Genomic DNA, 23487 nt, shown 5'->3' with positions numbered 1-23487 from the left:
GAGAGCACGATCTCGCTCATATATAAGAAATTGATCAACGTCCGGGCAGACATGCTTTTGGGGCTGAGAGACCAGTGGACTAGGGATGGCCTTGAGTTGGATAATGAGGACTGGCAGTCAGCGGTTTCTTCTCCCAAGGAGGTTGCGATCCCGTCGCGTTTGAGGCTGGTGCAGCTTAAAATACTGCACCGGGTGTATGTGACGGGGCCAAGGCTGGTCCACATGGGTTTCTCGGAGGACGGCCTGTGCAGGAGGGGATGTGGTATGGTGGGTACTTTCCTGCACATCATTTGGGAATGTGGTGTCATTGTGGAGTTCTGGAGGAGAGTCCATGCAGTTATGGGGGAGGTGACGGGCATTGCTGTGCAGCCGGAGGCGCGGTGTTGCCTCCTGAACGTCTGGGGGCCCACTGATCTTGACGAGGCGCAGACTCAATGGGTGACTCTGGGTAACATGGTTGCTAAAAGGGATATCGCGCGATTGTGGGGCTCCTCGGGACCCCCTTCACTGACCACGTGGAAAGAGAACATGGACTGGAGCATGTTTAGGGAGAAGACGGTCTATTGCTCCAGAGGTCGCCCCCGGAAGTGGCATGCCATCTGGGGGCGGTGGAACCGATACAGGGGGGGAATATGTCTTGCCCCGGATCTGGAACCTCCCGAGGAACAGCTTTCCCCCTGACCCTCTTTCCAGCACAGTTTGGTTTTAGGAACCGTTTTGGGCCTCTGCTGCCCCCCTTCTTCCTCCGTACACTGTCTTGTAACTAGTAGATGAGTGGGGTCCGGCCTCCCCTGGGGGCTTTCACCATGGGCTTACAATGTTTTTGCCTTGCTGGGGTTTGTTGTGAGTTTTTCTGTGTTTACATAAAATTGGACCTTTGCACTATTCATTGTACTGTACAGGGGACACATCACTGTATCTACCTCTCGATGCTGCCGAACCTTCGGGCTGTTGGCTGAATAGCTGTGTCCTGTTTTTTGAAATAAAGGTTCTCCAAAAAAAAAAAAAAAAAAAAAATCCTGCTCTTTCCCTACTATACGAGGGAAGTTCAAGCGAAACGCAGGTCATACAAAGCCGTAAAACAGCAGCTCAGAGGCCTTCAAAGTCCTACATGCAACCTTTTTCGGCCCAACTCAAAATTCTTCACCAAAGTAGGTTGTATTTCTTTGACACCCCGGCATCTGCATGGGACTGACTCACAGAAGAGAAATTACTGAATGATTTGTAAGGCTGCCCGGGGGGGGGTTGCGCAGCGGCCCGCCCCTTGGAGGGCGGCCGCCTTAGTGCCACAGGAAGGCACAGGGGTGGGAGGTCGAGTCCCTGGGCTAGTCCGGGGGAGACCCCAACAGATAGCTGTTTCCGGCGAGGGCGGGCAGGAGACAGGGGTACTTATACTGTCTCCGCCCCCTCCTCGTCCTCTTGTCCGCTCGTTCGCCTTGCCCGCCCCTCCGCTTACCCGGCGTCCGGAGGGACAAAAGGGGGGGGGGCAGGTTTTCTCTAACAATTTTACTTTGTGTTGCAGGAGGAGTTACAGGGCGATCCAGGGTCTGCACATACCAAGGGGTACAGCATGCAGCAGCACCGCGGGGTGCTAAGCCAGGATACCCAGGGATGTTTAGCGGGTCCCCTGGAAGAACGACGGCGCCCCGTTAACCGAAAGGCGGTTGTGGGTCTGAGCAACCGGGGGCTGCCATGTATGCTCCGCCCACCCATCACGGGGGGGCGTGTGAAGCATGTGGACTGGTGGTCCACGGATGGGAGGGGTGGACCCTCCCAATATTTGGTATACACCAGTTGGCGTTGCCATGGTGACTCTAGGCTTATCAGACGGGCAGGCGGCATAGGGCTGGCCTGCCCTGGGATCGCCCGTAAGATAACCCACCTTGTTTGCATATTGGTTATGCTAATAAACCTGCAGCAATATTTCTCCACTTACATTACAGTGTCGTGTGTTTTATTTATGTACTTATGTACTTATGTGCTTTGTGATAACTGTTGCCGATATTGGCACTAAGCGGAGACCTTTGCCCTCAACTCCTTGCCACTCGCTGTCTAAAGGATGGCAAACTACCTGCCGCCGGAAAAGAACTCGCACCCGCTCTCCCCCACCATAACATGCGGCGGGAACCAGATCACTCTCTCCACAATTGGAGGCCTCGATGACTCACCCTACTGAACAGAGGTCCTCCGTCCCAGAGACGAGGACCTCTGGGGCACAGTCCCAATCCAGAGAACGCCTGAGGCGCACTCCATCTCTGATTACTTGACACAGCTGAGGGTCAGGACTGCAGGATAGCCAGACAAACAAATTTGTATGTTGTCGCTGCATGTTTTAAGCTATGGCTATGGGGGTCTTCATGTATTAATCATACCAGGAGGGTCCACCTTGCCACGTCTGACTAGAGGGGTTTCTGTTATTTTTCTATTTTCCTTGTTTCTTCTCAGTTTGGATACCTTGGCGACAGATGCTTCTTAGAGGGATGTATGGGGACGGGGAAAGTTGGGGAGACAAGGGTTAGCACACCATGAGTGTGCATGTTACTGTTTGTTTCTGCCTTTTTTCTCTTTAGGTGGTCGCAGTGGTCTGCTACTGTGTAACTGGCACTGGGTCCCAGGCACACTACTGCCTGCACCCAATGTGTTCATCATGACATGGCATGGACGCCCCGTTGGCTCCCGACTTCAGGTTGCATTGCCACCAAAGGCCCGCTATGACTCCATGGAGTGTTATGTCTTGGAACATAAATGGTCTCCTCGACAAAATCAAACATTCCCTCAGTGCTACGTTACACCTAGCACTTTCTTCCCTCCATAGTACTGCACCAAGAAACCCACTTCATGGGGACTAAGTGTCTGTTTCTAGCACAACAAGGATAAGATAGGGTCTATCATGAGGGGTTCATGAGGTGGTCCGGGGGGTGGCCATTCTTCTGAGGCGCTCTCTTCCTATGGTGGTGTTCCAGGTCTGCCCGGACCCTCAGGGTTGGTACCTTGCGATTACAGGCTCCTTGGAAGGAACTACATTGAACCTTCTATGCATATATGCTCACCCAGTGTCATTAGATTCCTTCCTGTCCACCCTCATTGATTTAGTGTCCGGGCCCCTCTCCGGTTCTACCCTTATAGGTGGGGACTTCAACGCGGTCCTTGAGCCATCTATAGATGTCATGGGCAATGTATCTGAGCACTGCTCCACGTGAGCTCGGTCATTACTCAAGTGGGCAAATACCTTGAGTCTGTGTGATGTATGGAGGGTCTGGAACCCCTGACAACGTCATTACACACACACGTCCATGCACACCATACACATGCGCATATCAACATTATCTTTGTGCTGGCTCCAGACATTCTCCAAGTCTCAAATATTCAGATACTCCCCCGTGGAATTTTTCGAACATGCCCCTCTATTGCATAAAATTGGTGACCCTTCCTCGCACCGTCGACCAATGTGGAGGCTTAATCTCTGGTTTCTCCAGGATAAAACGCACGCTCATGAGATTTGGCAATATTTTCAGGTGAACGCCGGGTCGCTGCAATTGCCAGGTATCCTTTGGGGGGAGGGAAGGTCATCATTAGGGGTCACAGCGAAAATATCATTCAACAGGCTGAACAACAGCTCCACCTTCGGCTGACCTAGCCGGAGACCGAGGCGCCTAATCTGGAAGAGCGTCTGGCAGGAGGTTCGGCTGACGATACTGAAAGACAACTGGCGTTTATTCGCGAGGAAATTAAGGGGCATATTATCAAGCCGGGCGATAAAATTATCGCCGCTTTAGCGGCAGAAAACTGCCGCTAAAACGGCGATAATGGGCTTGATAGTATGCTCTATGGAATTCCAATTGAAGCCCATGTTAGATGCCCTTCACATCTAACATGAGCTTCATTTGGAATTCCATAGAGCATATTATCAAGCCCATTATCGCCGTTTTAGCGGCAGTTTTCTGCCGCTAAAGCGGCGAAAATTTTATCGCCCGGCTTGATAATATGCCCCCAGGCTCCTCTCAATGGAAGCGGCAAAGCAGCTTTGACGGGCATCCAATATGTGGGTCTATGGGTGGGAGGACAAAAATGGGAAACTACTATAGTGGTTGGTGTCATGGCCCTTAGCAAGCAGGATTAGGCCTGAAATCATGAACAAGACGGGCCGAGCTTTTCGCACCCCCCAAGCATTGCTTTGCGGACTACTATTCGGCCAACGATGCAGCTACCCCGCCTAGACGATGTGCAGTTGCCGCGCCTATTGCAGGCTGAATGTCGTGCACCAGACAAGCCCATCACCCTGGAAGAAGTAGGTGAGACTATATCCTCGATGGTGGCAGGTAAAACACCTGGGTCAGAAGGGTACCCTTCGGAGTTTTACGCCAAATACCGAAATGTCCTTGCCCCGCGTCTCCTGGACATGTACGTGGACGTTATAGAGGTTGGCTCCTTCCCACAGGAGCTGGATCGGGCTACGATTGTGGTTAAATCTAACTCGCACCCACCATTGTCCTCCTGCACGGTTTACCGCCCCATCTCCCTCATTAACGGGGAAGTTTAAATCTGGCTACGTGTCTCCGACAGGTCCCTCTGGTCCCTTATTCACCATAATCAGTGTGGCTTTATGCCCGAGAGGAGCACGAGGCACTACCTTAGACGTCGCTATGTGGCACTTGTACACCGGCACCTCCCAACCGGTCCCCTGGCTTTGCTCCTCACCGTCCCTCTGCTTCAGTAATGCAGCCAGTGATGTTGCGAGTTCCTGACGAAGAAGAGCCACATCTACTCAAACCTCTCCAATCTTGTTCTCAGCCACTGCCTGCGAGGTGTGGATGGCTTGGGGAATCTTATCTAGCGCCCCTTCAATTGTAGTGCCTTTATCTGATGTTTTTCCCCATACAGGGGTGATGTAGTGGTCAATACACGGTTAGGAAGGGGGTGACTTTGCTGCTTTATCCTCCCCCATTGCTCACCAGAAGTGAATTTGTAGACTAGGCCCAGTAGCCCTCTAATGAGCCACGCCTGGACAGTAGGGCTAGAGTCTGCTAGCTCGCACCCCCAGAGCCAGAGATGTCCATGGCTCCAGGACCCCCACGGTGCAGGTCCGTTAATAGCAGTCAGGCACCTGCCAGCCAGTCCAAGAGGTCCCTCAATCCACAAGCTAGTGTTTCTGGGGGAGCACAACCTGCCTCAAATATGGCTTTCCCTAGGCCAGAGAGTGCTGGTGGGCCTTAATCTCCTGGGGTAGGGTGGAGCACAGGGCCACAGCTCCAGTCGTCCTCAGATCAGTCCATGCAGCTCAGGGCCCCAGCCCCTGCAGGCGTGGGGAGGAAGGAAAGGGCGCCACTCCCCCGACAGGACCTCCCCAACTCCTGTTGCTCAGGCCCCAGGCGGGCAAGGGGTCCACTCCAGTTCTCCTCTGTGTTGCAGCACTTGGCACCACGCCCCCACTCACATGAACGGAGATGGGAGCACAGCCAGGCAGTCCCAAGCACTGCAGCACTGCAGACGATGTGTACCAGGCCTCTTCCTTGCCGCCTTTCAGCAGGAGCCAGCAGTCTCACTGCATCAGGCCTGCAAAGCCTTCATCTCTCGGGGGAACAGTAGGCTCACACCGGGCCGGACCGGGACCTATCGTCAGCCCCCTGGGAGCCAAGCACCATCTGTCATTTCCAGTAGTGGGTTCCTCAGACAGTGCTGGCAGGCGGGGGAAAGGGCCGCTCAGAGGACACCCAGCCTCTCACTGAAAATGCAGGTCCGTGACGTGCAGCCCCGGGCAGCACGGGCCTACCCCCAACTCGGCCCACGCACATTCACTCACCTGGGATTGTTACACAGCAACGCTGCGGCATCGGCATAGTCCACCTGCTGAAGGAAGCTGCTCACTCCCACCTCAGCCGACCTCGCCGCAGCTCGCTGACTCGAGGACCTCCGGGCACCACTCCCTCAAATGCAGGCCGGACCGCCATCTTGTCTTCATCTGCCTTCCTTGTACCTGCAAAAGAAACAATTGATGGATGGAATGCTGGACAATGCAAACATTCACCCCCAGTCACAAGGATCTGGGTTTAATCCATCATTCTTTTGCTCACCACCCCAGTTTGTACCCAGCCATACAAACCAGTCTTGACCCTGTTCCTTGTGGGAACAGTCCAGCCCGAACTGCCAAGCCAGGTCCTCTCTGGACCGGAAACAAGCATCCTGGGACCGGTTTCAGGGCATCACCCTTAACCTTGTACCTGCAGCATGGCACCTAACTCTGACCACTTCACCCTTGTTCACAGGCGGACGTCGGTTGTTCTAGGATGGTCGCTGCCACCTCTTAGCTGCACGGGATGCTGCCGGGGGTTGCCGCAGATGGAGGCGGATGACGGAGTGGTCTGGAGCACTCCTAGAGTGCGACCGCCATCTTGAGACCTCAAGTCATGCCCAGCGTGTCTTTCTTTTGCACTTCTTTATCCATTACACAACTGTTTCATTTTAAAACATACCAGCACCACAGTGGTCATCACACATGACATGAAAACATAGGCCAACATTCTCCCAACTACACAACCTACACATAGGGTTGCCACCTTTCCCAGAGAAAAATACCATTCATCTCCAGAACACATCACCTATCGACCAGTGACCCTATTCCGGTTGATTGGTCTGATAACCAACAGATTCCATTCACAGTGTCTTTCTCACACAAAAACCTTTGGACAACCGAAGAAAGAAAAAATCAGGTTCAGAAACAGCAGTAATATCAATACTGAAACCATAGTTAACCTAGCCCTATTAAATCTTTTCTCAATAGTTCAACAAGACAACAATTAACTCATGGACAATTTTAACTCCTGCATGTTATGATAATATAATTTATAATGTCCATGAATCAACCCGGAAGGGGTATCTCAGCGCCACAGTGAACCACAGGCAAGTATCATTAGTATCTAAAAAGCTCAGTTTTGAGAAGCTTTCTGAAGTGAAGGTGGTCCGTGCACTTCCGTAGATGGGAGGGTAGTCGATTCCAATATAGGGGGGCCATATAAGAGAAAGCTTTACCCACGGTGCATGTTTTCCTAATGCAGGGCATAGAGAGAAGAGATTTCACCATGGATCGCAAAGATCTGCTCGGCTGGTATGGAATACGTTTCTCTGTCAGATAACTGGGCCCTCTGCCATTCAGTGATTTATGATCTATGCAACAGATCTTGAATGTAATTCTCTTGCGTACGGGAAGCCAGTGGAGTGAGCAAAAGAGGGAGAGAGAGGGAATTCTGGCTAGCATATTCTGAATGAGGCGGGCCGCTGTGTTTTGGACCACTTGGAGTTTGTTAAGTAGAGACTCACTAGAGGAGGCTAAAAGGGCATCACAATAGTCCAGGAGGCTGATCATTAGTGCCTGTACTAGAGTTTTTCTGCACCGAAAGTGGGAGTAGTGGAAAGACTCTTTGCAGCAGACTCATCATATGAAAGCAGGTGCCACTGGTAGCCACTACCTGATCTTTCATCGAGAGAGTCTGGTCCAGGCGAATGCCCAGATTTTTAACCAACTACTTGGGAGTAGTTGCTACCCCCCAAGTCTATTGCCCACCAGTCTGGGGACCAGAGCTGTTGGGCTTTACCGAAGAACATAATCTCCGTCTTGCTTGCATTTAGCTGGAGAGAGTTCTCAGTCATCTAAGCCGCGATGGTCTTTCATATCCTCAGAGAAACTTACTTTTGTAGTAAGTAGGATGGTATTAAAGGAGATAAGAAGTTTGGTGTCGTCTGCACGTGAGAGAGGGGGGAATCCATAATCTCTGACGGTTTTGCCAAGGGGGGCACATAGCTGTTAAATAATGTGGGTCTCAGACATGAGCCCAGAGGCACTTCCTTGTGCTCTATGGTGCAGAATCTAAATGGACTCCTTGATCAGGTAATTTGCACTTTAGGAATTGTGGCAACAGAGATTATCTAGGCATCATGGGAGCAAATGTATGGGCTTGCTGGGATCAAAAGTCACACATGCACCAATGCTCAGCAGGGACTTCCCAACCTAGCTCCATGGACTGCATCTCCCGAATTTCTCCGTTGCCACAATTGTTGAAATGGATAATCTCCAGTTTTCAATCAACTCACCCTGTATAGAAGGGTTAGGTAACTATCTAATAATCATACGTCCATATACCTAACTCCGGCTCAGTATAGGTGAGGAGTACAAGGGTCTTAGAGGTCCTGATGAAATCTGCACATCTTGTGAAGCAGATGAAACATGTCGACCTAAAATAGACACACTGGGTCAGTAAGTGCCTCTTTGTGTCATGTTATGCTTCCAACCATATTACAGGGCCCCTCTTATTAAATAATTGAGTTAGGGTTCCCTGGAGATATTTTTAACGTTTTCTGTCCTAAAATCCCATTAAGAACATAGAGAATGTACATGTGCTACCTCCCACTGCGAGGTTGAGCCCACCTGGTGGTGAGTACCTCATCAGGTGAGGACCCGATGATGAAGAATGCCACATGATTAGCATGTGTGTGATGGTTCTATAAGAACGATGGATTTAACCCAGATCTCTTGACTGGGGGAGAATGTTTGCATTGTCAGCATTCCGTCCATCATTTGTTTGTTGTAACGCTTTTTGCCCTAAGTGGGATGGGTATTCCCAGACGTGGGATCCGTGCTCACTACGCCACTGGAGTCAAGCTATCCTGGCTGATGACGGCTGATAGCCAGAAACCGGTCTTAGGATGCTTGATTCCGGTCCAGGGAAGACATGGCTTGGCAGTTTGGGCTGGACTGTTCCCATGAGGCACAGGGTCAAGACTGATTTGCATATGGCCATGTCTAAACTGGGGTGGTGTAGTGGGCAAAAGAACGATGGATTTAACCCAGATCTCTTGACTGGGGGAGAATGTTTGCATTGTCAGCATTCCGTCCATCATTTGTTTGTTGTAATGGTTCTATAAGAACACATGCGATGCACATGGCGAGCACTAAGGAGCAGGGCATAGTGACTGCTTCTTTTGGGGGATACCTCTACTTTTGGTTTATGTATATCAGTTCGGGGAAACTGAGGTCCTTTCCCACATAACCGTTCTCCTCCCCTCTCGTTTTTTTGGGTGCAAAAAATGCCCGCTTCGAGTGAGTTTCCTAATATTTGTACTGACCGGGACTATTAAATATCCGTTTGCCGGTATAATACCAGCCAGGTGGCAGCCATACATACAACAAAGGGCAGGGTGACTGTGTGGGCAAGCGCTTAAGTAATCCGCACTAGGGTAGTAAGTACAATGTAAAAACTACAATACAAACTACAATACAATGTCATCATATGCTTATTGCCATTCTAAGAGCCTGAAGAATCCTTACTTCTTTTTGGTCAGAACCTATTGGCAAGTATGCGCCTACACAAACAATGCCAGTTGTGAAAGGGAATTGATTTGTTATCTTTTGGTGCTGTTTGTCTGGCTGAGGTTAGTCAGCTTGATTAAAAACAATTCAATACTGCTTGGCAGAAGTTTAGATTAGCTAAAAAAGGGCTATTAAAGTTAAAGTTGGTTCGAACAGAAGGCCCCAAAATATGCCTTTCCCAGAGGCCTAAACAATCTTTAAGATGGCACTAAACTTGAGGACTCGCGCGACCTAGGTCATTCATCAGAGTACTTCACCTATACATTATTATCAAAGAAACATATCTGGCCAACACGTGACTTTGTCTCCAGGTCTCCATGCCTCCTCACTCCTCCTCTGTCAACAATGCACCGAGCGGTGCCATTGGCCAAGCCGTTGCTGGGCGACGATCAGCGCGTTCTGACTCTCAGAAGAAGCCGAACGGGGCCAGCCAGCACCGGCGGCCGGTCTGCACGGGGTTAGAGCGCGCGGCGGAGGAGGTGAGCACGAAGTTGCTAGGTCGGGGTACGTGACGTATAATACCGGGGTGCCTGGTGATGGGAATGTGGAGTATTGCCATTTGTCACCGGTCCTGACCCAGGTCCAACGGTCCCTCACTCCCAGCAGTACCTCGCCGACACTCGCAAGCCCTCTGCGAGAATGTGCTTGCCCGGGCGGGTTTATTGAGGAGTGAGACGTAAAATGAACTGCAGGGGTTCCACCTTCTTTCTAGCTCATTGTACGCTCTGCCCGATCCCCCTTTTACCTTTCCTTTCCTTTCTGATGCCCTTAGCTTCCCTTTTTTATACTTCTATTTTTATCCCTCTTTGGGGTCACTCATCTCTATTCCTGTTCTATTCCTCCGCTTTCGTGCTTGTCTCGTCTCCTTTTCCGTCCTTTCTTGCCCCCTCAATGGTTTGACTACCTGTTGGAAATCGATCTCTCAAGAGGAAGCGCTGTAAGTAGTATGGGCACGGAATTCATATTGTAATTGAGTGAGAACAGGTTGTTAAAGTTGATAGTTATTGTATAATTGCCCTTTCGGTGTGCGTGGGCAAAGTCTAGCTGATGTAATTCTATATTGCATGCGGCGTTTAAAATCCTTGTACTGTTCGTTCCTATTTGCATATTTTTCCCATCCCATCCATTACCTTCCTCACACTCAACACACTTGTACCTCCTAACTGTGCATAAGCTAAGGTATGCCACTTCAAAATGGACACCCTTTGAACACAATATTCGAACATACGCAGTACCCCGCGCCCGCCTCATCTCTAACCGAATTCAAAAAAACCTTAACACTCCACTTTTTCGCACTGGTACAAACAACTCTAACCCACCCTGCTCTTCGCATGACGACGACCATGTTCTCCTGAAGCCAACCATTTCTGAATATAATGTATATATGTACATTTATCTAAAACTATATGGAAAGTTGATCATGTATTGTGTGATTCCGAGTACCGTTTTTCAAGCCTTTTTTCAGTTGCTTGAAACTACCACTAGGTTTTGCAAAAAGGCAACCGGCCATACCGCTCCTTTGGATTCATTAGCCCTGGATGGGAGAGGTGGGATGGAAAACATGTCCTGTGCACTTTGTGTATTAGAGAGTCGGCCTCGCTCTTTCATTGTGCAGTGCTGGGTGATTAGAGGTGACATTTGAACAGTGTGTGTAGCAACATTCTAAATGTTCTTGTGCTGAGAAACCGTATATTGGGTCGCAGTATTAGATTGCTGCAGTAATCTAGTTTAGTATTAGCAAACAGTGTGTTGATCAGACCATTAGGAGTGTGGATAGGTAAAGCGCTTGTGGTTATTTCAACTCATGGTGGCTGTGAATGCTCTGAAGAACTCTAGTCACAAACTAGGATTAAATAGGGTCCTTAAGTTCCAGGCAGAGGAGGAAGAAAGAAGACCATCGTTGGGGTCACCATCATGTAAAGGGTAAAAAAAGACAGGTCCAGGGCAGAACCTTGGGGCTCACTAACAGGTAGGAGGGCAGGTGGCAAGTGGAGGAGCAGCAAGAGGCCACAAAAGGTCAATTGGTGAGATAGGAGAGTCCCTCCTTGGCTTTACCATCAAACAAGGTGAGACCTGCAAGTAAGGTTGGGTGGCCAGCCTATCGGTGTCTAAGATGTGCTGAGATGAGGAACTTGTAGATAAGCCTGTGAGGGCAGTTTCTATGGGTTAATGTTGACCGAAGAGTATTGAAGCAAGTTGGAGAATGGGAAGAGGTCAAGTTGATTGAACACCAGTCGTTCAAGGATTTTGGATAGGATGGTGAGTAGGGTATTGAGTGAAAAGATAGATTTGGAAGAGGGATCTGGCAGTGGTTTCTTTAGCAATGGAAGAACAACCATAGCTTTGAATTACTCAGGGGAGAAGCCAGTGAGACCAATGCGATTTAAGATTAAACAGAGATACATTAAAACCAGAGAGGGCACAGCAACAGGCTTTACTTCTTGAGCTCTGAATGGCTCACACGGGACACAGTATGAGTAGGATATGTATTTTTCATCTTGTGGTGGTTGTGGAAGAGAAAAACAAAGCAAAGTCGTATAACTAATTGTATTTATTAACCATGAGACCAAACAGGGTTGCAGGGCAGAAAGGTGGATTGAGGAAAGAATTATGCATGTAGGATGGCTGCTGGCGATGCAGTTCGAAAGAAGAGATGAGGTTATAATAGTATTTTGATTTGGTCGTGTCCAGAGCGTTGACAACTAACACAAAAATGGTCTGTTTTGTAGGGTTTAAGGTGCTCCTGAGAACAAAACTTTCTCTTGCTGCACATCAGAGTGTGCATGTGAGTCTTAACGACATGCATGAATTGTGATACCCAGGCTTGTGGGTAGAGCAGAAGTGGTGACGGTATTAAGAGAGTAGTGATAGTAAAGGGTTGCCCAAATTGTACTGTTGAGGTTGACAAAGCAAGTGTGGTTTAGGGGGTGATGAAGGTGTGAATGCTGTTCATTTAATGAAGGACTGTATCAGGAGAGACTTTACAATAGAAGACAGTGTTGGTAGTGGCATTGTAAAGTGAAGGGAAGTTGACAAGCATGTCTGTCATTGAGTGGTCAAAGGAGAGGGTTAACAGTGGGATGAATAGGATAAAGTGGTGGAATTAAGAAGAGATTAAGTGATTGACAATGGGAATGAGCAAACAGTATGTGTGTTGACGAGGGAAAAATCGGATGAAAGAGCTATTCTGGGTGAAAATATGAAGACCTGATCAAAACGGAGGGATGCAGGACGGTTGCGTCTTTGTGGCAGATCAATCTTTTAATGATTGTTATTCCACTTCTCTAATGCTCCTTTAGTACGTCGTTGATCTCACCACTTTGATCCTGCCTCTGTGATACCTGTTGATCTGGTCTCTCTGTTGCCTCCTTTATTCTGCCTCTTCGATATTACATCTATCCACTTTGGTTCTGCCTTTTTGAGTCCTCGTTTTCCTCTCTTTCATCCTGCCTTTTTGATAAATTATAGATTTCTCCTCTTTGGTCCTGCCTCATTGTTCGCTCTGCAAATCTTCTCTTTTGATTCCTCATTGATACCTTGTTGATCAAGCTACTTTGCTGTCTTCTTGATCCAACCTCTTTGATATCACATGGTCTTGCCTCTGTTGTACTTTGTTGATACATCTCTTAAATACCTTCTTAATCGCATTTCTGTGTTGCCTCCTTGAGCCTGTCTTCATGTATTTTGTTCTTTCTGGCTCTTTATTACTTCATGTGTCAGCATTGATAATTTTTCTTTATTCCTACCAAGGTTGATGATTCTTTTGAAGGGGTTGTCTAGGACATATTTTGTTGATTTCAGAAGCCCTCAAGAACCTGGGATTCCTGACAAAAAGATTTATGTGCCTCGGTAAACCTTGAGCCGTGATTTGAATACAATGAGTTATCTTGTGCCCGCCAAAACACAAAGATTTATGCAAAATGAGAGCTCTTCCGCTAGTTAAAATAGGCATTTCCATAACCTGGTAATCTGAATATATAACAATGAGCCTTGAGATATATAAAACTTAGTGATGTGTATATAGTTACATGGATGTACTCTTCTTTCTCTTCCACTGCTTACCCAGGTGTGGAAAGACGTTGACATGGCCACTCTCAGTGTAAAACCGGGTTGTCGGTACACTATACCAGATTGGCACACCAGCAATCTTCTGATCTCCACGAATGCTGAGAGACAGCGTTTGGCATCCCATCAGGTCCGCCAAGAAGCCAGAACCCTCCGTAATGAAACCACCAACCAGGTGCGTCCTCCGTCTGGGCTGATCAGTGAGGGGTGTTTGTATCATGCACAAGATCAGACTGGGCGATTTCTAATGCTGTCCCAGATTAGAACAAAATGAGCATTTGAGTGGTGGAGGAGGAAAATACGTATAATTTGAAAAATACCTGGGACCAAAGTAGGCGAGTGATCATACTGGAAAACCAGCAGCTGATTTGGTCTCTGTTTTAGCTTGTAAAGGAAATATGTGATTATCTGTAACTACTGTTTAGGTGCTTATAAAAAATGGGATATCCTGGCAATTGAGCTGAACTGTGATCTTATGCTGAGGTGTATACTGGAATGACCCCTTGATCAATGTTTGGCCTCCTGGTATGCAGATTTTGTGTCATCTCCAGTTATAGGAATCGGGTGGCCGAAAGACAGTCTTTTGTGGGAAAGGCGATCCTTCTGCAACAGCCAATGCCTCTGATTACCCTGTTGGACCAGAGAAAACTCCGCTTCTTCTTAACTACGTAACTGGCTCTGCAGCAGCCCACTTGGCATTTCAGAGACACCCACAAGTTAGCTAATTTCTCTGCCTGCTAATCTGCTTTTCAGCCCTCTTCCTCCCCGAATACCATGAAACGTAATTGTGTGTCTGTTAGTACTTTGCCCTAAAGTAAATGTCTTTTCGTTGCCCCATCCCTTCTAGACAAAGTGGGAAGAACATGACAACCGAACCCGGCTGTCGGAACGAATTGATGACGTTGACCGGTGGAAGGAAACCTTGGCCCGATGCCTTAGCGACGTAGATGCTGAAATTGACAACCTCACCCAGGTGTGTTCAGAAGCTAGCAAGCAATGTAGCTTCTCCTTCAATATTTATATTACAAAGCAGTTCTCATGCTTACTGAAGAAAACACAGTTCAACTCACCCATCAGATTTGTTGAATGGATTACTCAATTGTCTTATGAAAGTATTATAGAAGAAGACTTTTACGAACCCTCATTCCACGCACACCAGAACCTTTGCACCCTACCTCAGAACTGATTGCCGTGTGCTTTACAGCTATTGATTTGAGTACAGACACACACAAACCTTTGTCAATCATAGGGATACTTCAATAAAGATTAGAGCCAGATTAACTCAGTGATGTGCATTGTGCACCTGCCACAGAGATATATGTATAATCTGCAAGTCACAGGTTTCAATGAGAGCAGACAGAACTCAGATTTCCTTCCTACTGCTAAGTTGAGTACTGTTGAGTTGGTCATTTGTATCGCTATTGTTAACCACCAAGAGACAATTAAATTTGCATTTCTGCTGTGTAAATTTTCAATGTGTTTATATCAATATTAATGGTATTTAGTTACTTGAATATGCGTTACCTTCAACATACTACAAAATGGGCTTTTTGAATAGCTGGGTATGAAAGGCATAAGGAATGGGTACATTAGGAGCTATGGAAATGTCTCACTTCTTTTGTTTTCACAAGTGACTCCTTTCTGAATGCTCTATTTAAATTGAGTGTACGATGCAAAATATATAATGGGAGCGATTTATTGGCTGTGCCATTTTTGGCTTGCAATAGATGAAAGAGGAGGCAGAGCGTGCCTTGCAAGCGAAGAACCTGCCTTTGGATGTGGCCATCGAGTGCTTGGCGTTGCGGGACCGGCGACAAGCCATTGACGTGGTTAAGGACCTGGTAGAGGATGAACTGCACAAAGAGGTGGAGGTGATTGAGGCAGCCCGGAGGGCTCTGCAGCAGAGAATCAGCGAAGCCTTTGAGCAGCTTTGGTAAGCTCTGACGGTTGACCTTGGGATGGTTCAAGAAAGCATTGACTCTTGCTTTTGCAGCCTGGTATCTGACTAGTGACAAGTCAGATCTAGGAATATTGAAGGTCCTACCTTGCTCACATTTGAGTCGGTGCTCCAGGCTTCTGAATGCAGATACAGCAGGTAATTCAGAAATCTGATATGCACACCTCACTCGTGACATAGTCCACAACAAGATATATTGAAAAACCCAATCTTCTGCTGTGCGAACATTTTGCTTATCGGGTGCTCAGAAACCTCTCCTCCTTTAAGAACGAAAAATACTCATTCAGGGGCCTTGTGTGGGATTAGTGCTTATTTGAAATATTTTTAACATCAGGAGAAAAAGTGTACCACAGCATTTATGTGAATTGTGGTTTCAGTATGTTTAGCCAGCATTTCGGTACCCCTCTTTCTGCACCCAGAAGAACTCTCAGTTGCAATGATTTACTAATAAATCATACCACCATTGTCCATCTGCTGTGGTTTCAGAGCAGTAGCTCCTTCCCCGGACAAGTCCATGAGGAAGGAGGTTGGCTTCTGAAACTGGTAAGGTAAGGTAATGTTCAACAATCCACAAAGGTGTTATACAAACACGTGTTCCTTGCTCTTTCTGGGGCTCATCAATATGATGCACATGACATTCTGTAAGGATATTCAAACCCAAGTGGTATAAAATACTTAACCTAATGTTTAGGCAATTAAAAACAATGCACTGTAATGTGGTTACATATACAGACTTTTAGAGTTTGATATTATTGTGAGCTTTTGTTTAGATTGATTGATGCCCTAAAATTGTGTGACGCCTGTTGAGAATGGCCACATCTACAGCTTATCCCTGTGCCTTAGTTTGGGATAATAGATTGAAGAATGTGGTAGCAGAAGAGCTGGTGTTTGGAGTTACATGGCATTTGAAGGTCGTATGACTTTGTTTCACAATTCTTTGGTCAGCCCCTATAATATCATTTGAGTGGGAGCTTACACAAAGTTCTTTCTTGATGTCATTCCTTTAACAAAAATAGATTCATACACACGTTATCTTGTGCCCTGCAACAACTCTTCCTTCAGTGATGCCTTGTTTCTGACTGTAAGCACCTCTGAGGAGTCCTTGGAGTAGAGGCCAGTGTGAAGACAGTGCCATATTAGCATATGCATTTGATAAAACAAGGCTGTTGTTTATGGTAGACTTTATAATAGCTCTGTCTTAATACATTACTTCCTCACTCATATTTACATATCTACAGAAGATGTTACCATTGATGGGATCACTTGGTATATTGACGGTTCCCAAGGAAATGTTTCATGATATAAAGATCTGTTTTTGACTGTGCCTGGAAGTGCTGTTGCCCTAGATTGAACTCATTACTTATTATGTATTTCAGTCTTCTTCAAGAGGTGCGCCAGCAGCTGAACCTGGACCACCGTGGGAAGATGGAGACACTGGAGATTGATCGGACGTCCTTGTCATTGAATAAGAACTCTCCAAACATCTCCTTGAAGCCAGACCCAACACGAGTCCCCAATGGGTAAGTGGGTGCAGCCCCTTATCTGGATTCAAAGCAGGATAACAGCTAGGCTTTGGAAACCCTGCAGCCTGGCTACTTGTGCCGCTTTGGCCCCACCCATGTTTGTCCATTGAGTGTTCAAAACGCCTCAAGGTGGGAATTTGTGAGACATGCTCACCTGGATACTTCTGACACTACACCTTGCTCGAGTACAAGGATTAGTGTGTACATTTGGGTCAAGTGTATTATGTACTCCATTATTCGAGTTTTCCCTTCTTCCCAGCTGGTTGAAAATACCAACAATGCTGTAGGATAGGCAAGGACTTGACATTTTTGCTTCTGGAGAAAGAGTGAGCGTCCGCTCCTTTGTGCAGTGACCCTGCTCTTTCAGCTTAGTTACTGGCTCTTTGGGCTATCAAGAGGACATGGCAAGTGCCTTCACCTAATGATCCACTTTAGTTTTTATATATTTACAAACTAGTGACATTGGTTCGCAGGATAGTCTGAAAGGTTTAAGCTACATCCAGTAATATGTAGTACACTTAACATATACCTCAGTGAACTGACTCACTTGTAAGTGCTTGGTCTTCAATGGAGATGAAAAGTGACAGATGAAGGGCAATGAAGGCTCCATAGCCATGGGAGATCCTACCTCTATGTGTCCTTGTGCTCCAGTTACCATCCACTGTATTTTTCATGCATGAAACGTTACCGGTCACTGTTTGGCAATGAGCCTCAAGCTCCTCTCATTGTCAAGGAGCCTCATTCTGCCTATGTCCAATTAGCTTTGCATGCTGCACAGGTGCCCAGTCTTCTCACACTTTGCATGTGCCGCAGGCTGCTTGCCCTGTCTTTCCATGTGGCCTAAGCTCCTCTCTTTTGCTGTATATCTGTCAAAAGCTCTTCAGATTGTCCATGTGACTCACAATGTGTATCCAGGTGCCCTTGCTCTGCACACTGTCCAAGTATCATAAGCTTTTTACATTTGCTGCCCATGTGCCATATGCTTGTTATACGCTGTGGCCCAGATTGATCAGATTTTGACACAGCGCAAGTCAGCAAGACAACTTGCTGTGTTGCATCAAATGGTTGCGGGCAGGAATGTGCCATATCTTCTAAGATATGGCACATTCCTGCTCTCTCCTTGCGCAGGCTCAGTCAGTGCAGCGTAGTGCCAATGGAGGGACCTTTGCTTAACTGTGCAAGGGTGCCTGCGTTGCAGCCGCAATTTGTTTTGTAAAGGAAGTGACACCTTCCTGCACAAAAACAATCCCTAGAGATTGAAATAATGAGGAGAAATAAAGATTTTTCTGCTCAGTACACCTCTATCGGGAAGGTGTAACATTTTTATACATTCCCAGTTATACCAGTCTTGGTAAATCTAGGAATGTGCCAAAACCTATGGGTGTACCATGGTCCACCCATGGAATGCCTTCCCATGGCAGAGTAACGTAGGACTTGTGCTGCCTCTAGATTTACCAACCAACACAGGGCCACGCAAGGTGACCTGGTGTTGCTTGGTAAATCGACTTAAGGGTTGGGTTGCCCCTGCGACACAATGCGTGATGCAAGGTAAACTCATTCCAGTGGTAAATCTGGGCCATGCATATGTGCCACAAGATTGTCTCACCGTCGTTGTGCCTCAAGATATGTCAAGTAGGTAACAATTAACTTGGCCCATCTACCTTTGATAGTCAATGTCCTTTGAATGGTGCTGCAATGTAATGTTAAGTACAGAAAACCTGAGTATGCCAAACATGGAGACAGAATTGCTATGAGTAGCCCAAAGAAGTAAGAACATTAAAGTCGAATTCCATAGAAAAACTGTGAATTAAATGTTTAAAGTACCAGAGAAAGGAGGAGGAATAAACAAGTCTACACATATTCTTATATCAAATTACTGTTTTTAACAAAGGAACTCTGGCCTTTCTTTTTAAAATTGAGCCACTAATGGCACTGTACTTGTTTTCTTTTACTGTTACTCAAGATGTATGCACTCAAGATATAAACATTGATAACTTTAGACACCTTTATCGAGGCTCACATTCAGGATGCCTCAGATGAGGGTGAACTGCGCCTTGTTGTTATGGTTGCCCTGACCAACAGGCCACTGTATCTCTTTCGGAAACCTGAGGCAGCTCGATTTCATCATTGGCCGGGCTTTTTCATGCATTTATTCATAATGCAGCTCTGGTAGTCTTCGGCTAAGACTTGAGGCACGTTAACAAGATATCCAGTTGAGCACTGGGAACACAGGTTGTAACTTGATCCAAAGTTTTTTTTATTAAGTGGCTGCTGTTATGTAGGGAACTGCACTACAGTGAGGATAGCGTTCTCTAAATACCTTGGCTTGGTGCAGTGGAAGGATGGTCAGAGCACCTTCCTAAATCTCCTTGTGTCTATCCAGCATATAGTGTCCCAACTGTAGAATTATCCCTCAACATCAAGAGGGGCCTAAGTCAGTTGTATTTTTTTCCTGTGCCCATTCCTCGCAGCAGTTAAAAAATGCAGCAAATATATGGCATTGGTTGGAGTGAGGCCACACACATGGGGAGAGTTAGATGTTCCAGCATTGCAAGTTTTCTTCTTGATACAATGTCAAAAGGACCTTTGCAATTTTTTTCTAACTGTGGGACTTGGTGTGTAGGATGCTCTTCGTAGGTTTACTTTTTCAGACCCTCGGGCTAATCAAAAGTGACCTATTTGTAGCAATAGTCCTTAACCACAAGATCTTCCTCATATTCCTAACATTTGCAAGCCTCCCTTTGAGTTGGAAAAAAATCCCATCCCAGAAATGTGAGGATGATCTTGTTTTGAAGAAGTGTACGGTGACTCCACCTATTGTGGGTAATGCGCATGGGCATCGGCTCCATTGTTAGATTGTTTTCTTCCAGTCGTTGGGTTCAGGCATGTGTGATTGAGCTCCGGATCAATGCCGTTGTGGTGATCTCTCTGGGCCTTCTTGGTTTCTCTCCCTTCCTCACTATTGTGTGCTATCGCTGTCCCCTTCCTCAAATCGAACCTATGTGTGTCCCTTCCACCTTAACCAATCTACAGAGTTACTCATTTTCTTTCCGCAACCTGATTTTCTTGCAGAAAGGGCTCTCCACACTCTGGATATTAAAACACCTTTATGTACTATGTGGATAGAACAAAACCTTTTTCGTAAGACTCAACAGCTCTTCCTTGCATTCTCAAAGCCACACAAGGGGCATGCTCTTTCTAAATCATGCATTGCCAAGTGGATTGTTAAATGTATTCAAACGTGTTCTACAAAAGCCAAGAGACTTTTGCTTATCAGCCCCCCGATCCTCCAGAGCCGACTATTAAGGTAAAAAAGATGTCTCTATAACCTTGTTAGGAAACATCCCTGTAGCTGATATCTACAAAGCAGCTACCTGGACTACACCACACAATTTCACAAAATATTCTTGTGTGGATGTATTAGCATGCCAATAAGCTAATGTTGGTCAGGCTGTACTTGTTCACTTTTTCAATCCTATGCAACATCCTCAGGTTAGCCATCGCTTAGGGGAGGACTACTTTACCATCTATGCACCGCAAGTGTATCTGCAGCCACACATGCCTTGAACAGAAAATGTTACGTAACCTGTAAGTATCTATTTGTGGCATGTAGTGCTGTAGATTCACATGCTGTGCATACTCCTGCCATCTAGTGTTGGGTCCGGATGTGTGCAAGTTGTTTTTTTTCTAAGAAATCTTCTCGAGTCACAAGGTATGTTGACTTCATCTATTGCTGGTAATGCCAATGGGCATGAGCTCTATTGTTAGATTGTTTTCTGCATGGAGGGGGAGGATAGAAATGGAGCCTAGTGGTAGGGAAAAGAGAGATAGATGACCATGCAAAAGAAGTAAAGGAAAAAACATCTACAACATCAAAAGGTTTCCAGAGAGGAGGGTGTGTGCATGTTAATCTACAGCACTAGATGCCACAAATAGATGCTTACAGGGTATGTAACATTTTCCGCTCAAGGCATGTGTAGCTGTAGATACACTTGCTGTGCATAGATTGCATTAACAGATGCTTACAGGGTTAGTATAATTTACCTTACAATAGGTTGCTTTTATAATGCATGTTTGTGCATTGGACCAATTAAACAGGTGTCCATGGGTTTCGGCCCTTTTCATCTGATTTAGGGAAGGAGTTGAGTACTAGGGAATATTAGTGTTTTCTATTGTCATTTCTTCTAACTCCCCCAGGGCCCAAAGTACTTTTGCTTGCAAAGTTAGCTAAAACTCACTTCATTATTTGACTCTTCAGTGGCTTATTCCAGGAGATGGTTTGGAAGCTAGTCATTGGTGCCACTTTACACAGAAGGTTAATCATTTACAAATATACAGCTAGCAGTATTTATTTGAAAATGAATATTTTCCAGTAAACCAGTAAAAAGAGATAGCAATTAAAATGGATTAAAGTTTTCCGAATCCTAAGTTCCTATTGTTTTCTTTTTTTAAACATTGGCCAGACTCAAAGCTATAGTATCTATTTGGGATTAGCACAACCAAGTGCATATGTTTATCCCTGCATTGTAAGCACTTCAGAAGAGCTTGTGTCTTTTGGAATATTGTACTCTTTACTACCTGATTCACAGTCAGTAGAAGTTTGCTACTGAGTTTGTGCCAAGAAGCCAGTAATGGTCAACGACTGGGGAATCAAACTTTAGGGACAACTGCTGTGTTTGTTGCCAGGCTGTCAATGGTATTTCAATGTCATGTGTTCCAGAGTCTCAACTGGGGTCTCTGTTAGGGCTTCAGTCTACTGAGACTACAAACAAGGCTAGTAACATGACAATGTCTGGTTTCTCAAGATCTTTTCAAGGTGCACTGTGGTACCTGAATATCCATGCACCTTTATCTGTTATCACCTTCGTGGAATACTCCCTCTTCTAAGTGTTACAGAAGGCAACTGCCTTAGTCTTTGCTACAGTCTTACGTTATTTTCGATTACTTTGATAGCATGTACACCATTAAACTACAGAGTCCTTAATTATACTGCTAATTAGGCGAATTCATAATAACTATGTTACACCCATCTGCCTGGCACTTATTGGCTCCCAGTCATGTAAAGATCACAATTCAAAACACTTTGCTTAATCCATAAACCTCTCCATGGCCATGTTACTGATTCTGAGTTCTTTATCATTGCATTAACAATGCTTAAGATCAGAGTCAATGAATCTGCTGCCATTTTATTGGTTCAGACTTGAGAAAATTGGTTGTAGAACCTTTCACTTTCAGGGCCCAAAATGCATAAATAAATACAAATACTTGATAACATCGTGAGCAAATTAACTATTTATCATCCCCTGGTTACAAACATAGCTGATTTTCACTCCTACTGTCTATGCTCTTTTTGGGTGAGGTTCCTGAAAAAGAATTAGGGATGTTCGGGGGCATACAGTTGCATGTCTTGATTAAACATTATGCACACCTCCCTAAGGAGGTTCAGAGGAATTGCAAAGATTTAAAATAAGGTGCTTAACAAGTCTTCAGCTGTAAATCCTGGAATCCCACCCACCCCAATGGCTGGGTATGATTCACTGACTTCCAGTGAACTTACAGTTCCAGTTCATTAAGGTGTGTGCCGCCTTCAGAGTAGTCTTTGGCAAAAGCTGAAACCATGTGGCTGCTTGCTTCCAGAGAGAAGGGAGGCGAGCAGCACAGAGACCAGCTGTGAAATGCATTTCCTTTTACCCTAGAAAGAGAGAAACATAAGACATAAACCTATCTCATTCTGCTAACTGTGGACATTGCAGAGATAAAAGCGAAAGGTCTTTTGTGTGACTAGCATGGAATGATTCCCCTTTCTCAACAAGCACTTGGAAGCAGCTACAAATAAGCTTGGATCTGCTACAGTTACCTGATACATACCTACACATACTGTGCCACTAATGTGCTCCTACGCCAGCTAGCTGCATGATGTTCATTTAATTGAGCCATTTGTGGTTTTGTGGCCAGCAGAATATTGAATTCTGGGACTTTCAGCTTGATTTTCCCCGTTAGGAGTATGATCTTATAATTCCTCTTGACCAAACAAACTGTCTGGCAGAAAGTGACATTTGTGACAAATGGTCACTTAGCAATGTTGGTTAATTCAGCATTAGGTGCTACAGACAGATTACAAATTATTTTTTCCCACTCCTCAACACAAGTCCCTGAAGTCACAGTACTATAAAAAAAGAGTTGAGCTGAACAACACTTTGCATAGGAAGGGGCCAAGGGAAAGGTGACAGGGTAGTTTCTCATGAAATAAAATCACAACTGAAGTTCTCTGTGCTGAAGTCCCGGCTCTTCTTGTTGACAGCTCCACCACACTGGATCAGTGGGAACAGTTCAGCCGCTATAACAAAGACAGAGCGGATGCAGAGATGAAGGCTTCAACACTGCTGCGAGAGGCAATTGCTGTCACCATTTCTCAGGTAGCTACAAATTTAATTCAGCAGCTCGCCATAGCAATGAGTGAAGTGTTTACATGTGCAGGTGTACATTTGTAGATTATTGAGGGAGCAGATGGCCAGACCACAACATCATACAATAGTCCCTAGGTCTAATAATTCAATTCTTTTGCACCATGTGTTTATACT

General features: G+C 46.1%; 1 protein-coding gene across 2 annotated transcripts in view; it reads left to right on the top strand.

Moving 5' to 3' along the window:
- The first annotated feature begins 9715 nt into the window (after positions 1–9715).
- Positions 9716–23487, top strand: part of TEKT2 (tektin 2) — a 28630-nt gene continuing 14858 nt past the window's right edge. Inside the window, exons 1-6 of one of the 2 annotated variants that reach the window (XM_085647970.1) lie at positions 9716–9840; positions 13428–13601; positions 14274–14399; positions 15154–15359; positions 16760–16903; positions 23208–23322. In XM_085647970.1, coding sequence (XP_085504096.1) covers positions 13446–13601; positions 14274–14399; positions 15154–15359; positions 16760–16903; positions 23208–23322 — 747 coding nt within the window. In that variant the 5' untranslated portion in view covers positions 9716–9840; positions 13428–13445. Of the gene's footprint in view, positions 9866–13427; positions 13602–14273; positions 14400–15153; positions 15360–16759; positions 16904–23207; positions 23323–23487 lie in introns of both variants that reach the window. The other variant, XM_085647971.1, reaches the window with a different exon arrangement.

Source organism: Triturus cristatus, chromosome 3_2, assembly GCF_964204655.1.
Source record: "Triturus cristatus chromosome 3_2, aTriCri1.1, whole genome shotgun sequence".
NCBI lineage: Eukaryota > Metazoa > Chordata > Amphibia > Caudata > Salamandridae > Triturus > Triturus cristatus.
The sequence above is the reverse complement of the archived record's forward strand: the minus strand, read 5'-3'. Positions and strand labels throughout refer to the sequence as shown.